The sequence below is a fragment of the Coccinella septempunctata genome, chromosome 4 (assembly GCF_907165205.1).
Source record: "Coccinella septempunctata chromosome 4, icCocSept1.1, whole genome shotgun sequence".
NCBI classification, from domain to species: Eukaryota; Metazoa; Arthropoda; class Insecta; order Coleoptera; family Coccinellidae; genus Coccinella; species Coccinella septempunctata.
The window spans coordinates 30,896,790-30,913,313 of record NC_058192.1 but is presented as its reverse complement, the minus strand read 5'-3'; the positions used below and the strand labels follow the sequence as shown (position 1 = coordinate 30,913,313).

The window sequence follows — 16,524 nt, the reverse complement described above, 5'->3', positions numbered from 1 at the left end:
GACGAAACCGATAATCGATTGTTTATCCAGAATGTGATTACATCATACTTTTAGGCTAACCTTAATCTAATTTATTAAGCAAGTAAAAAAGTTTTTGTCCTCCAATAGTGGGAGAAATTGCAAGATCTGAAAGCTCAAAGTCATGCAACCGAGATGAAATCGATAACAATTTTGTTTTTAAAATATATGACATAATAATTTTATCCCCATTTTAGGCTACTTGACGGTAAAGCTAGCAGAACTTTTTTTTTAACTTATTCAGGGAAATCCGCAGTAGGTTCAAATGAGAGCCCAAATGAAAGGCTAAAATTATTATGTAATCTTATATTTTGAAAACAATTGGATATCGATTTAATCTTGGTGGGATTTTACTTGGGTAATAAATTAGATTCCCAGCTAACACAATTGCATACATCAATGTATCCTACATATTGCAACGTTCCGTGTTACATAGCATAGTTCCGTACACAATCTATCCGTTAACTGTCCAACGAGGGTCTATGTCCGCCTTTCGCTATGTATACTGTAACGAAACTGCAATATTACATGTTCGGTACACATAGGTACTTTGTAACTTACATGTAACTTACATGCTGTATGCAGAAGATAATAGCTCTAATACAGAACATCTGCTACCAATTTAATACATAACCTCAATAAATACAAGGACATCCATATCCAATGGATCGCCATATTTGATGAAATACCTACTCATTTTGGGCAAAAACTGTACCAAAACGATTATTTATTGTGGCACCTGATTGATTGTCCGTATTTTTTCGTGAGACTTCTTTAGTAACCTATGTCTACGATCCGTGGTCGTCTCCCGCTCCGACAATAAATTCCTTCTCATTCCTGGCTCGAACCTGTTTACTTTTCGACGTCATGTGTTCCTGAGTGGTCCCTCCAACCTATCCAGCTATGGAAACATGTGACTAATCAGGTTTATGATCCTTGCAAGTATTATGGTTATCCATATTATTTCTATAAATGTATATTTCGGATGAAGGTAGAATATGGATGTCGATTAGTATTTCGACTAAACATAATAAATTTGTCATAATGATGCATGCATGTGATTATTCAGCATATGATGTACCCAGCTAGGGTAGGTTCGGCCAATCGTATATGCCGTGGAGGGATGACGAATAATATTCGGCAGACTCATCAAAGGGTGTTTTTTTCCAAGGGCGGCTCGTCGGAGGCGGCAAGGGAGGCTCAGCCTCCTCATAAAGCCTAGAGCTAAAATACATTAACTTCGGGCATGTCCTTATTTTCAGAAAATAATTTCTATATAAATTAAACTAGATTTTCAGATGAAAATTAGTTCATTTTTCGGTCCTCCGCTCATAAAAATCCAGCATAACAATCAACATCCAACGGCCGCGTCCGCTGCGTCTTATGTGAACTGCCCATTCGGACGGAGGCTATTGGGCCTTCTGCCTCCGTTGATACGTACGTTCTCTAGACTCACATACTAGGCGAATAAGAATTCTGCTGACTTTGACTTTGAAAGCGAGGGTGAATGAGCTAGATAGATGCGTATCTAGCTTAGTTGCTGAGATTAAAAATCTCAGGGAGAGGCTCGAGTTGCAGGAGGGAAATAAGGAAAGTCCTTACTCCAAAGCACTCAAAAAGAACAATATTTTGAAAAATGTCCAAGAAGTGACCTTACCGGTTCAAAAACAGAAGATGGAGGTGGTCAAAACCCCTCAAAACAAAATTTCCCCACCCGCCAAAAGAGTGAGAAAGGATAGCTCCTCGTACAATGAAGACTCAAACAAAAAAAGAGTCTTGGAAACCCCAGCCCAAGAGAAAACCACTCCAGTGGAGAGAAAAGAAAAAATCCCCCCAGCAGTGGCGTAGCTTGCCTTAGAGGGGCCCTGTATCAAAATGTGTTGAGGGGCCCTAAGGAAGGGTGAAGTAAAAATAAAACTAGCAAAAAATGTTCGATTAGTATCGAAATGATTATATGTACTTATAATTAAAAGTTCTAACTCATACTTGGTGCTGGGAGCGAAATAATACACAAACAAATAACATACAAACAATATACAATAATATACAAACAACATAAAATGATAAACAAACAAATAATAAACAAAAAATACCAAAAATTAAAGATACGCTTTTCTAGCATTTTTTTCAGCAAATCTATTTATCAAATCAGCCATAGCTGATGACGATTTCAGTTTTTTAAGTTGTTCCCCCTCTATTGACAATAACGACATGTCTGACAGCCGTTCTGTTCCATAGAAGTCCTCAGATACTTTTTTATGAGTTTTAATTTTGAAAAACTCCTTTCAGCGATTGCAGTTGTAACCGGAAGGGTCTAAAATAAAAGGCATGCAGTAATATCGTCCGGAAAACTGGATGCAAGGCTATTGAATTTTATCAGGACTAATTCTAAAAGTTCTTTGATGGCACGAATTTTCTGAATTTCAGATTTTAAGTATTCGTACCTATCTGAATGATCGATTCGGTGTAATGAACGGGATTTTGAAATGAATAGTTGTCTTAGCAGTTATTCTCAAAAATGATATTGTAAAACCTGTAAGAGGTTTTGGATAACATTTTTAGGAATTTTTTGCTTACAGACATTCGGGGGCCCCTAAAGCCTGGGGGCCCGTATCACTGATACCGCTGATACCGCGGTAGCTACGCCCCTGCCCCCCAGTTACCCTGAGAGGTACGTCCGAATGGACGTCAATTTCCAACGCGTTAATGCGAAACGGCATTAATTACAGCAGAGCGACAACTGTGAAGGACGGAATTAGGGTCGTCCCACAAACCCCACAAGATCATCGAAGGATGACTGAATTCCTCCACAAAATCAACAGAGAGTTTTACACTCTCCAACGAGAGGAGGAAAAGAAAATTTACGCGGTAGTGAGATTCCAACCGCTGGATGCAGATATCCCGACGATCCTTGACGACCTCAAGGATCAAGGGATCGTCGATGCTGAGGTCATAAGGATGACCTCAAATATAACAAAAAAGCCGATGCCCTTATTGCTGGTTAAAACCCGGAATAAGGGTATCTTCGAGGTGAGAAGGCTCTACAACATGAACTGTGTTGTTGAACCTAAGAGAAGGACGACCGGGCCTGGACAATGTTATCGCTGTCAGCGATATGGAAATGCCCAAGGTAAGTGCACTTTTCCATGGAGGTGCGTGAAATGCTCCGGTAATCACAGCTCCAAGGAGTGTACGCTTACCAGGGAGAACGAGGAGCGAAATGCTTCTTGTGTTCTCTGTGGAGAGCAAGGACATCCAGCCAGCTACAAGGGATGTAGCGAATGGAAATTGGTCACTAAAAAGGCCAAGAGATCGCCAAGATCAAACCAAACCAGCTCGAGGCCAACACAAAATACTCCGAAGCCAGCCCAAAACTCTTCGGAAGTGAAGAAACCCCAGGAAACTGCAACCAAAGCAGTCAAAGAGACGCAGAAACCAGAGAAAAAGACGGAAAAGGCAAAAACCGTCAAAAAAGCCGAAACCAGAAAAGGAATTTCTGGAATCACCGAGGAACTGGATAAGTTCACGAAAAACCTCCTCAGCACGATGATGCAGAATCAGGAGAAAGAGATTGAGAAGAAGATGCAGCAAATTATTAAGAATATTTAATGGCTGATACGACGATAAAGAACAATCTCATAATCGTCTCTTGGAACGTCGAAGGATTGAGAGCCCGCAGACCAGAATTCGAAGAACTGATTGAAGAGAAGAGACCGGATGTCATAGCTCTCCAAGAAACAAGACTTAACCCCAACGTTCGGATAGCATTTCCCAATTACGATATCTACAGAAATGATAGACCTAACAGCACAGGTGGCGTTGCTATACTGGCTAGAAGGAATATGGATCACCATTTCGACCAAATATTCAATGGTCAAGAAGTAGAAGCAATATCGATTATTGTGAATACCAATCGAGGACAAGTGAAGATTATTTCGACTTATAAATCACCGGATAAGGACATGCTGGAAGAGGATCTAAAAATGCTACTAGAAGGAAGACACCCGAAAATCATAATTGGTGATCTTAACTGCAAATCGCAGTTATCGCAAACTGAATAAGCATAGTCAGATATTGAAAAATGCTTTAACAGAACTGCGTAATAACAGATGGCACCAGAGATTAAGGGATCTGAATACAATAGATCACTCGGCTTGGAAAATGCAAAAACGCTTACGACGAGAACAGACAGTTATACACCACTGCAAGGAGCAAACGGAATGGTATATACGAGACTTGAAAAAGCCGAAGCACTTGCCGACTCAATTGAGAGAGAAGCCAGAATAAATTACAGAAATGATGATGACAATGAAGATCTAGAAGAAGTGGAGGCAAACGAAGAACTGATGATGGAACCACCGGAAACCGAAATCATTCCAAAACCGGCTTCACCAACAGAAATCAAAGAGATAATAATGAAACTGAAAAACCGGAAAGCACCGGGAGAAGATAGGATAACGAATTATATGTTGAAGAAATTGCCTAGAAAAGGAATAGCAGCCTTGACGAATATAACAAACGGAGTGATGAGGACCGAATACTACCCAAAGAGATGGAAAACTGCAGAAATGATAGTTTTCAACAAGCCTGGAAAGGAACGGAAATTTCCTCAAAATTATAGACCAATCAGCCTACTATCAGCACTAGGAAAAGTCGTCGAGAGGGTTATTGCCAAAAGGCTGAATGAGGAAACAGAAATGTTGAAGATAATTCCACCCGAACAATTTGGATTTCGACGAGAACACTCGACTGAACTCCAATTACTACGGCTCATAGAATACGTCACCGAAGGAATGCAGACCAAACAGGCCACAGGATTAGTTCTGATGGATATCGAGAGAGCTTTTGATAGAGTATGGCACGAAGGCCTAATCTACAAGATGAAAAAAGCAGGATATTCGACCAAGCTATGCAAGATTATAAGGAACTATCTGAGGAATAGAAACTTTTATGTGAAGATAGATGGAGCAACCTCTCAAACCAGACAATTGGAAGCGGGAGTGCCTCAATGATCGGTACTTGGACCTCTGCTTTACGTAATATACGTTTATGATATCCCGAAGAATGCTAGAAATATGCTCACCTTGTACGCAGATGACACAGGAATAGCGTTCAGACATCGATGCCCAGAGATCATACACCGGAGAATGCAGGAAGCCATAGATGAATTACTCAAATGGTGCATCAAATGGAAAATCCAAATCAATGGAAGAAAGACTCAAGCAATATTACTGCAAAAGAGAAGATTGAGGATGGAAGAAAACCTTGAAGTTGATGGAGAAGAGGTTGAATGGAAAAATGAAGCAACATACCTAGGAGTGACGCTTGACAGAGGACTTACATGGAAAAACCACATCAAATGTGCTGTTGATAAAACAAAAGCCGCAATGAGTAAACTTTATCCACTCATAGGCAGAAGAAGTCATATGAATAAGAACATCAAGTTGACGATGATTAAAACTATTGCGCGACCACAACTCACATATGGATCGGCGGCATGGGGCTTCGCAGCCAAGACCCACATCAAGAGAAAACAGGCCACTGAGAATAAACTCCTTAGAATGGCGATGGACGTACCCTGGTTTGTTAGGAACAAACAAATCTACAAGGACTTGGAATGGGAACCAGTTACAGAATTTATGAAGAGAAAGGCGGAAAGGATATTCGACAAAGCCAAACAACATCCAAATGAGGAACTACGAAGATTAGTCGACTACGATCCAACGGAAGAAGCTAGAAGGTCAAGAACCTACCACCGAAGACCGAGAGATCAGTTAAGGATTTAAATGTAACCAAAGAAGAGCTTAACCTATAAAAGCTATAGGCAGCATACAACTATCAACACGACTATGATCGTGTGAGAGTCCAGAAACCATAAGAGTCAACTGGTTAATAGGCAAAATGCCCGGAACCTATGAAGAAGCAGTTAAGGGTTTTTAGTGGGTCTCGAGCTCAGAGAGTGAGAATCCCCACACTGTTCCCCCTCAGGAGAGGATGTGTTCGTCTGTTTTGCAGATTTTCCCCCTGCTACACCAAAAAAAAAAAAAAAAATCTGCTGACTTACTGTACAATATTCGCCCAGAAAATGTACTAGAGGAGGCACAGCTCCCCTGTTCTCCATCGATTCTATGCAGTCTTCGACTATATTCGCTTGATCTCCGGCGGTAAGGGCGTTGTTCGGCGTAGTTTATCAAGGTTTCAATTCGAATGTAACGGCTTCGTGGAGAACTCGAACTTCAGGAAATTTGTGACATTTCTTGTTAGGTTACGCTGTTTTGTTAGGGGTAAGTACTGATACGAATCAAAAAATAAAATGGATAGATTAGATGAAATAAAACAATGCGAAGATATTGTAGATTGGATTTTGAGTAATAATTTCAGGCAATTGAATTTTGAGAATAAACTCTACGTTGTTAAAACCTTAACAAGATCTAGAATAAATTTAATTACACTAAAGTCGACCGAAAATCGTGAAAATAGAGGCTTCACTATTGTTTGGTACGATAAATGTGATTGATTAACTGTATCGATGAAGCAGGAAAAATTATTTTGCTGACCATGTTTACTATTTTCTCATCACAGAATATACATCATGGTCTAAAACGGGGTTCTCAGATTTGAAAAATTTACCGCGTTCTATCGAAAGGCATAATAAGTCAAAGGAGCATATGGTATCCTCTTGCAAAATTAAACTTTTTGGAAATCAAAATATTGCGACCGCCTTGGATAATACCAGAAAAGAAGAACTAATAATATTTAATAATCAAGTGCTTATTCAAAAAAATTAATTGATATTACAATTTTTCTATCATGTCAAGAATTAGCCTTTCGGCGACACGATGAAACAAATGATTCGGTTAATTGCGGAAATTACAAAGAGTTTCTTGCATTGGTGGGAACATATGATGCACATTTGAATAACTTCGTAGGAAGCAATATTGTCTCCGGTAGTTCAAAAACTATTCAAAACGATTTGATCGAGAGCGTATCATTCATTCTGAATAAACAAATAGACGAAGAAAGTCATAATACACCCTATTTTTCTTGGCAGATAGACGAAACGACAGATATTTCATGCGCTTCTCAACTCTCTATTGTATTTAGATATCGTCAAACGGGGTGAAGTGGATCAAAAATCGAGTTTTTTTTAGCAATAAGATACAAAGTATCAGTATCATAATATAGATTTTATGATCCATTTGCTGTGGATTGGCCTATTTATCAAAATTTTTGACTGCACAGTTTTTGAAATTTTTTTGGTTGAAGTGCGATCCACTTCACCTCGTTCTTTGGGGGAAGTGGATCACATTTTAAAAATAAATGGATATTCACTTTAGCTATATAAGGGTGGAAGTGGATCAGATGACATGAAAAAAAAATCTATTTTGAGTCCTAAGACCAACAAGTGATGTACAATCAGAACTAGAATCATTGAAAAAATAAAAAAATCTTCATGCTTTCTGTGTAAAACTAAACATGTTTTTTTTTCAAAACAAAATACAATAAACAACGAAAATAAATTTATAACGAACAAAAAAACAGTCTTTTGAATGAAGGCACTGGAGCAGCTAGGGAAGTGGGTAACTCCCCCACAAAGATACCAACAACACAATTTTTTTTCTAGTACAAGCATTGAACGACCGTTCGGTGTAAAGCCTGTATATTGAAGAAATATACTTTATTGACTGAGAAGAGTTTGTTCCAACACTCCTCGAAAACTTTTAGCCTCCTCAGCTCTCATGACCACGAGCCGTCACTGTTTATTTCTTAAGGCATGTGGAACGGATCACAGATTATAACTCAGATTCAGATTGAAACGACAATTGTATGATGTAGATAATGAATGAATAACACACTGAATGGATTCCCCTAGCCAAATGCTTTATATTATTTATACATTGTTTACCTGCTGTGTTTATAATAACATCATGAATTGATAAATATGAATGGCAATGGTTACAAACATACAGATCGCGTTTTTAATATGATGTAAGATTTTGCAGGCCTTGCCGTCTCACGTATGAAAATATACAGGTTGTTCATACGGATACACCTTCGCTCCTTGTGGGAAAATTTTTTTTTCTATACAAAAATTTTGAAAAAATTTTTTTTTAACCTATCTCTTACTTAATATCTATACAGTATATGATGAAATAATTTTCCGGGATATTCCATATAAAAAGAGAAATATTAAAAGGTGAAAATGATTTATTTCGATGTTTCGACAACAATAAACATGTGTCTTTATCAAGAAATTGAAATGGTGTTGCGCCGCGGTGGTGTTTTCTCCAGACGACTGATTGTCTTCGGCGGGTTCAATTGAAGGTGTTATCCAAAAATTCCCTCACTTGATTATTAAATATTATTGGTTCTTCTTTTCTGGTATTATCCAAGGCGGTCGCAATATTTTGATTTCCAAAAAGTTTAATTTTGCAAGAGGATACCATATGCTCCTTTAACTTATTGTGCCTTTCGATAGAACGCGGTAAATTTTTCAAATCTGAGAACCCCGTTTTAGACCATGATGTATATTCTGTGATGAGAAAATAGTAAAAATGGCCAGCAAAATAATTTTTCCTGCTTGATCGATACAGTTAATCAATCACATTTATCGTACCAAACAACAGTGAAACCTCTATTTTGACGATTTTCGGTCGACTTTAGTGTAATTAAATTTGGTCGAGGTCTTTTTATGGTTTTAACAACGTACAATTTATTCTCAATATTCAATTGCCTGAAATTATTACTCAAAATCCAATCTACAATATCTTCGCATTGTTTTATTTCATCTAATCTATCCATTTTATTTTTTGATTCGTATCAGTACTTACCCCTAACAGAACAGCGTAACCTAACAAGAAATATCACAAATTTCCTGAAGTTCGAGTTCTCCACGAAGCCGTTACATTCGAATTGAAACCTTGATAAACTACGCCGGACAACGCCCTTACCGCCGGAGATCAAGCAAATATAGTCGAAGACGACACAGAATCGATGGAGAACAGGGGAGCTGTGCCTCCTCTAGTACATTTTATATGCGAATATTGTACAGTAAGTCAGCAGAATTCTTATTCGCCTAGTATGTGAGTCTAGAGAACGTACGTATCAACGGAGGCAGAAGGCCCAATAGCCTCCGTCCGAATGGGCAGTTCACATTCGACGCAGCGGACGCGGCCGGTGGATGTTGATTGTTATGCTGGATTTTTATGAGCGGAGGACCGAAAAATGAACTAATTTTCATCTGAATATCTAGTTCAGGTGTTCGGAAAATTTATATAGAAATTACTTTCCGAAAATAAGGACATGCCCGAAGTTAATGTATTTTAGCTCTAGGCTTTATGAGGGGGCTAAGCCTCCCTTGCCGTCTCCGACGAGCCGCCCTTGGAAATGAACACCCTTTGATGAGTCTGCCGAATATTATTCGTCATCCCTCCACGGAATATACGTTTGGCCGAACCTACCCTAGCTGGGTACATCACATGCTGAATAATCACAAGCATGCATCATTATAACACATTTATTATGTTTAGGCCCGGTACTTTCACGTGCGAATAACTGAATTTATTCGATAGATAAGTCTTTTCTTAGGGCCCGTAACTTTCACCTTCGAATAAATTTTATTCACTGTCAATAAGTATCTGTCGAATAATTTCCTATCTGAAGGATACCTTATTTCGGTGCTTTCAGATGAAATTATTTGACGAATAACAATTCTGTGAAAACACGGTATACTACTTTTCACTGATTAATTTAAAATAAGAGACCGCATTGTAGAAATTGGCATAATTCCAACTAGAAAGCAAATATTTCGTGAAAATCACACAAAAAATAACCATACATCCAGAATCTTGAAAATTCAACCAATAATGACGTACCGACATTCGATCTATGACAAATAAAATCTTATTAACGAGTTTCAATGACAGATTTATTCGATGAATAACACTATCTGAAAGTGAAAAGACTGCATTTTTACTTATTCTAAGAGACTTATTTATCGAATAAATTTAGTTATTCGCACGTGAAAGTACCGGGCCTTAGAATAATTAAAAATGCAGTCTTTTCAGTTTCAGATAATGTTATTCATCGAATAAATCTGTCATTGAAACGTAATTGAAAGAGTTTATTTGTCATAGATCGAATATCGGTACGTCATTATTGGTTGAATTTTTTAGATTCTTGATATATGGTTATTCTTTTTGTGATATTCACGAAATATTTGCTTTCTAGTTGGAATAATGACAATTTCTACAATGCGGTGTCTTATTTTACATTAATCAGTGAAAAGTATACTCCATTCATATTTATTTTAGCAGTCGGTTGGCCATGGAAATTTGACAAATTTCACTCTGTATAGTACGAAAATGTGAGGTTATGACGCTTGTCAAAACATTTTTGGGTTTTAAATCAACGCTATGTTGCCAGTTCTACGAGAAAGTTTCTGTTATTACGTATTTTATCACAATATCGAATCTCCTCGGAAAATATGTGACGAACATAATTGAATTTTATACAAACTGATTGAAGGCTTACCAAATCCAGTTATTTGCATGGAAAATACAAGAGATCAGTATACTATCATAATATGCACTAGCTTGAGGAGAGTTAATGTTCGTCATCTTCTTTGGTTAAAGTTTGAATACGTTATATCAGTTGTAGATTTCAAAAATATTAAACCGAAGATGAAATGCATATGATGCAGTGGTTGGGAATGGGTATCTCGCGAGGGAATTTAGAGATAATTACAAGAATGTTAAATTCTTCAACAAAAATCATCAACAAAAGTCAAGATGAACTTCAGCTTTGAACAAAAATTTCACATGAATAAACAATTAACAGGACAACTGGCTCGTATTTGTGACTGTTCATCTTAATACATTGATATAATAATAATAATTAGGTATTTATTGGTACCTTAAGACATTTACAATGTATAGGATAGGACAAGTCAAATGAAAAATAGAAAAATCAATTTTCGGAAACTTATTCTACGATGACATTCATCGAAAATCCTGTATTAACGTTTCGCATCAATACACTCAACATAAAATTCTCAAATGCCACCACTTTTTGGGTCTGCCAATAGAAGGAAATTCCTTGTCATCCTCTTCATTAACAATCTTTCTGATTGTGGAAACATTAATCTAGAATATAAGTCGTTTAGATTCAGATGAAACATTATATGAATTCTCTTACATTGAATATGTTCGATACCGTCTGACGTATTGTGGATTTTAGAATATCAGGGTATAACTATTTGAATGAGCGGACCTGAATTCGAAATAGCACTTCCTGAAACCCTGTCTCTTTTTCCAATCACTTTTGGCATTTTCGTAATATGATTTGATAAAAGTTGTGGCAACGGCGTTATGACATTAACGACATTTCATGAGTGCCAACCTTACTCCGTTCTAGTTACAAAAACTTGAGAAAATTATTCCAAGGCCAACCGCCTGCTAAAATAATAGTGAATATAGTATAGTATACCGTTTTTTCATAGAATTGTTATTCGTCAAATAATTTCATCTGAAAGCACCGAAATAAGATATCCTTCAGATAGGAAATTATTTGACGGATATTTATTGACAGTGAATAAAATTTATTCGAAGGTGAAAGTACCGGGCCTTATTCGAAATACTAATCGACATCCATGTTCTACCTTCATCCGAAATATCCATTTATATATAGAAATAATATGGATAACCATAATACTTGCAAGGATCATAAACCTGATTAGTCACATGTTTCCATAGCTGGATAGGTTGGAGGGACCACTCAGGAACACATGACGTCGAAAAGTAAACAGGTTCGAGCCAGGAATGAGAAGGAATTTATTGTCGGAGCGGGAGACGACCACGGATCGTAGACATAGGTTACTAAAGAAGTCTCACGAATAAATACGGACAATCAATCAGGTGCCACAATAAATAATCGTTTTGGTACAGTTTTTGCCCAAAATGAGTAGGTATTTCATCAAATATGACAATCCATTGAATATGTAAGTAAGTTTTGATGTGGTGTCGTTTTTTTTATGTTGTCTCTGGAGGAGTGTCTGGACATAGTTTCCACCGATCATAGTTTTGAGTCCATCATTGTCGATCTAACTGAACATGTTCTGAAGAACACCTATTTCACTTATGACAATGTGAAGTAAAGACAGACAGATGGAGCTCCAAATGGGGAACCCAGTTTCCCCGCCTTTAGCGAACTTTTTTATGACTAAATTAGAGAAAAAGGCCATATCAACTTTTCGATTGAAACCAAAAGTATGGCGACGATATGTGGACGACATTTTTGTCATTTGGCAGCATAGACATCAAGAACTGAATGATTTCTTCAATCACTGATCAAATTCACTGTTGAAATAGAAGATAATGGAAAATTACCATTTCTAGATATTTTATTGTACAAAACTACGGACAATAAAATCGGACACACAGTATATCGCAAGCCAACTCACACAAACCGATATTTGCATGCACGTTCACATCACCACCCCTCACAACTAAATGGCATATTGAAAACGTTAATTACAAGGTCAACTTTATTAACAGACGATATAACAGGGAGGAGGAAATCAAAATACTCAGAGATATTTTTCAACAGAACGGTTTCACTCGACATCAGTTTGAAAGGGCGTTGAAAAATAACACCGAATCTCAGAAATCAGAGGACGATTCATCGAGTCCCAGGGTTATATTGGCATATATCAAATACACAACTGATAAAATCGGAAGAATATTGCGACGCAATGGCATGACACCCGTTTTCCGTCCGCACCAGATCATCAAGTCGATATTGGGGAATCCAAAGGACAAAATTCCATTGGAAAATCAGGGAGTATACGCTATTCCGTGCTCAGACTATCCCAAGTCATACATAGGTCAGACCAACAGACGAATATCTACAAGAATAGAGGAACACAAATATAGTATTGGAAAAGGGAATTTACAACTTCATCTCTTGTCCAACATATAAAGAGCACAGGCCATTCAATCGATTTTCAAAAGGCCAGACAACTTGCTAATATAGAATCGTTCAATAAACGTCTTGTGAGAGAAGCGAACGAAATTGAAAAACTGGGCAATATGAATAAAAGAGATGATACTGTGGCATTGTCTGCATGCTGGTGAGCGATCCCGAATAAAAATAAAATTCCAAGACCTCACAATGGGCCGAAGTGGTCGGTCATTCTTATGGATCTTGGATAGACCGTACATTTTTGGATATCTAGAAGATTTTTCTCTAGTTGTCTTCTCTGTTCCTCGGACATGTTCGAGTTCCTGATTTTTGACCTTGTTGTGATTTCTAAGTATGTTGTAGGGTCCCTTTGTATAATTTTATAGCAAGGTTCCGATAATATCTGCATCATTTTTGATTCGTATTCTGCCCGATCCATTACCACCGTGGCATTTCCCTTATCAGCTGGAAGAATAATTATGTCGCGATTTCTTCTCAAGTTAGTTAGGGCTGCACGTTCGCTCCGGCTTAGATTGGGCTTAGAAGGTTCTGCATGGCTTAGGACATTAGACATTCGTGAGAATCAGAAATGAAGCTAAAAAATTAATTGGCAATTGCTTTGAAGTATGTGAACACTGAACTAGTAATTCAATGGTGTTTTGAGCATCCACTTTTTGTTTAATTTTCAAACTACTGAAAATTGAATGAAATATCTTACCCTCATCATTGAGGAGGAACTGCACTGTAGCTATGACCAGAAACAGAATAGATACCATATCTAAATAAAACCCAAACGCTTCAAATGCGGCAATGAATAAGTACCATGTCGAAGTATGCTGATCCTGAATTGCATCAAATTCTCTTCTTACCATATCTTCAGCATTCGCAGACCTTATTGTCGGTAAACCATCTAAGGAGGCCGCAACATATGAGAATACAGGTGCCTTCGCTAAAAATGAAAAAAAAATAAAACATCTGGAAAAATTTCTGACTTAATGCATACTAACTTATTCCTTCAAGTCTCTTCACATCTTGAGCAGCTTTCATAAAAACTTTTCTAAACCAGTTAAGAATTGCTCCAAGAATGATTGTTGGGAATATCATCCACCAAGACTTTATGAAAGTCATACTGAGAATACCTGCTGCTACTAAAAACACTTGAGCTGCCATAAGAGTAGCGTAAGGTAATAGCTCATCAATTGAACCCATATCTTTGGAAAATCGGTTCAAAATTCTTCCTAAATTGAACAGAGAGAGTCAAGTTAGTTGATTCATTTAGAAGAAGAGGATATTTAAGAGTGAAATTTGAAGTAACTAAATTGAAAATAGTTTGTGCTTGCATATTATTGATATTAGTTAATAGCGTTCTAAGCCGGGTGCAAGGAGTAATAATCTTTAATAAAATAATCTTTTGTGACATCCTCTGCACATCACAGATAGTTTCCACATTTAACAGATTGAGAAAACGCTGCAATGTGCTGAATTGAAATGGTAAACAATAAAAGCAATATATTTCAGGAGAGCTTAGAGATCTGGCAGAGAGAGAGGGAGAGTCAGAAAAAAAAAGGACAAATACAACTACAGCATAGTAAACAGGCGACCCAAGACTTAGGATAACTTTTTAAGTAATAAAAAGTCAAAAATCGAAAAAGATCAATATCAATACATGCTCAGATTGCCCCTGTTTTCATATTGGCATGACAACGCGAACCTTGAGGAAAGGACTCACCGAACATAAAAAAACTGACCAACTCAGCACTAGGAAACCATTTGATGGACCACAGGACAACACTGAATAAAGCTGCATTCACAATCAATTCGCTGACCGAAGTGCATTTCGGCACGGAAACTTAGCAGATGGCGTTCTCTGTTACTATTCATAATGGCATTCAAGACTAGCGCGGAATTAGAAATTGGCAAAATTTCTTGTAAGCTGCACACTATCACTTCGGCAAGGAATTTCGTGCTGGCTATGGATGATGCAATTCATTTGAGTTTTTTGTCCGAAGTTTAATGCGAATGGTAAATTCCGTGCCGAAGTGCACTTCGACCTTCGAATTGATGGTGAATGCAGCTTAAGTTAGTAATACTATCTAAGGGGAATAATTAAAAAAAAATTGGCGCTACTTGAACAATACCAAATTTTCAAATACAGGGAAAACCAATATATTGAACGACCACTTGGATTTCAATGGTAGCGTAAACATTTCTGAGATGATAAATATACCGTCAGTTCATTCAAACCTCCAGCCTTCTATTTGACGCTGACACACCGACTGCCGTTTAACACATTTCCGTATCCTGTTTCCGACATTCTTCTAGAAATTCCAACCCATGTGCACTGGCGAAAAATAATAGTATTATATTACAATGAATATACGGTTGTGGATTCATTTCACGATATTTAAAGGAACTACCATCAAATTGCTCACGCAGTATTTTATATACATTTATACTACAGAGACGGTGGCATGCCGCTTTCAAAATCTAGATAAAAGAAAATAAACGAAGAACTTTGTTGAAAGAATCGAATTATACAGAAAATTCTCTACTTTTAGCTAGCCTGAGGATGGCTTGACGCCTAAATCGATAGCTAATGGAATAACTACACACAACCAAACTGATATGGACTCACCAGGTAACTTTCATGAATAAAATTTAATTGGAAGGAGTTGAGCTGGATTCCTCGCTAAATTTCAAAGCCCAATTGGAAAATTGCTTCTTAAGTTAAAAACTAGGAATAATATCCTCCATAAACTAGCTAGTACTTCATGGGGTGCTGATGCAGCCACTCTTCGAACGGCAGCCCTAGCTTTGGTTTTTTCGGCTGCTGAATATTGTTGCCCCGTTTGGATTAATAGTGCTCATGTGCAGAAAATTGATGCACAACTGAATCTTTCCATGAGAACCATAACTGGAACTATTAGATCTTCATCTATTCAATGGTTACCAGTTCTTTCAAACATTTTACCGCCTCATATTCGTAGACAGACTGCGGTTATGAATTCCTGGAAAATTTCCAATCCTATCCCGACTCGTTTCCAATTCTATTCTATATTACCGAAAATACCATTCCAAGACTGAAGTCGCGTAAACCTTTATGGTCCAACTCTTGATTCGAATATAAGGGACAAAGACCTTTGGCAGTCTGAATGGAATAGGTGCACTATTTTCAACAAAGAATTAGTTTAGAAAATATGGTGTTTTCTGAATCGTATAAGAACAGGTCATGGGCATTGCAATAGTATGCTTTTCAGGTGGTATTCAGTTGAAAGCCATAGTTTTGAATGCGGGGAACCAGAAGAAATCATAAATCATCTGGTTAATCATTGTCCGATTTATAAATTTCAGGATGGTTTTAGAGTTATGCATGCAGTTTCCGAATCTTTTTTGAATTGGGTTGTCAGTTTTAGGTCAATCTGACATATTGAAACTAATTTTATTATTTTACCCTTTTCTGCTTTTGTTTTCTCTGTATTTCAGATAAAAGTTTCTGGTATCTTGGAGAAGACTTTCTGGATTTTCCCTTTTTTGGAGGAAGAATCA

At 37.4% G+C, this 16,524-nt stretch overlaps 1 protein-coding gene across 2 annotated transcripts in view; it reads right to left on the bottom strand.

Annotated features, from left to right (window-relative positions):
- Positions 1-16,524, bottom strand: part of LOC123311970 (ATP-binding cassette subfamily C member 4-like) — a 161,063-nt gene that overhangs the window by 41,496 nt on the left and 103,043 nt on the right. For both annotated transcript variants that reach the window (XM_044896114.1, XM_044896113.1), the window contains exons 13-14: positions 13,986-14,216; positions 13,697-13,927 (exon numbers count right to left, since the gene is read on the bottom strand). In XM_044896114.1, the coding sequence (XP_044752049.1) occupies positions 13,697-13,927; positions 13,986-14,216 (462 nt within the window). The remainder of the gene's footprint in view (positions 1-13,696; positions 13,928-13,985; positions 14,217-16,524) is intronic.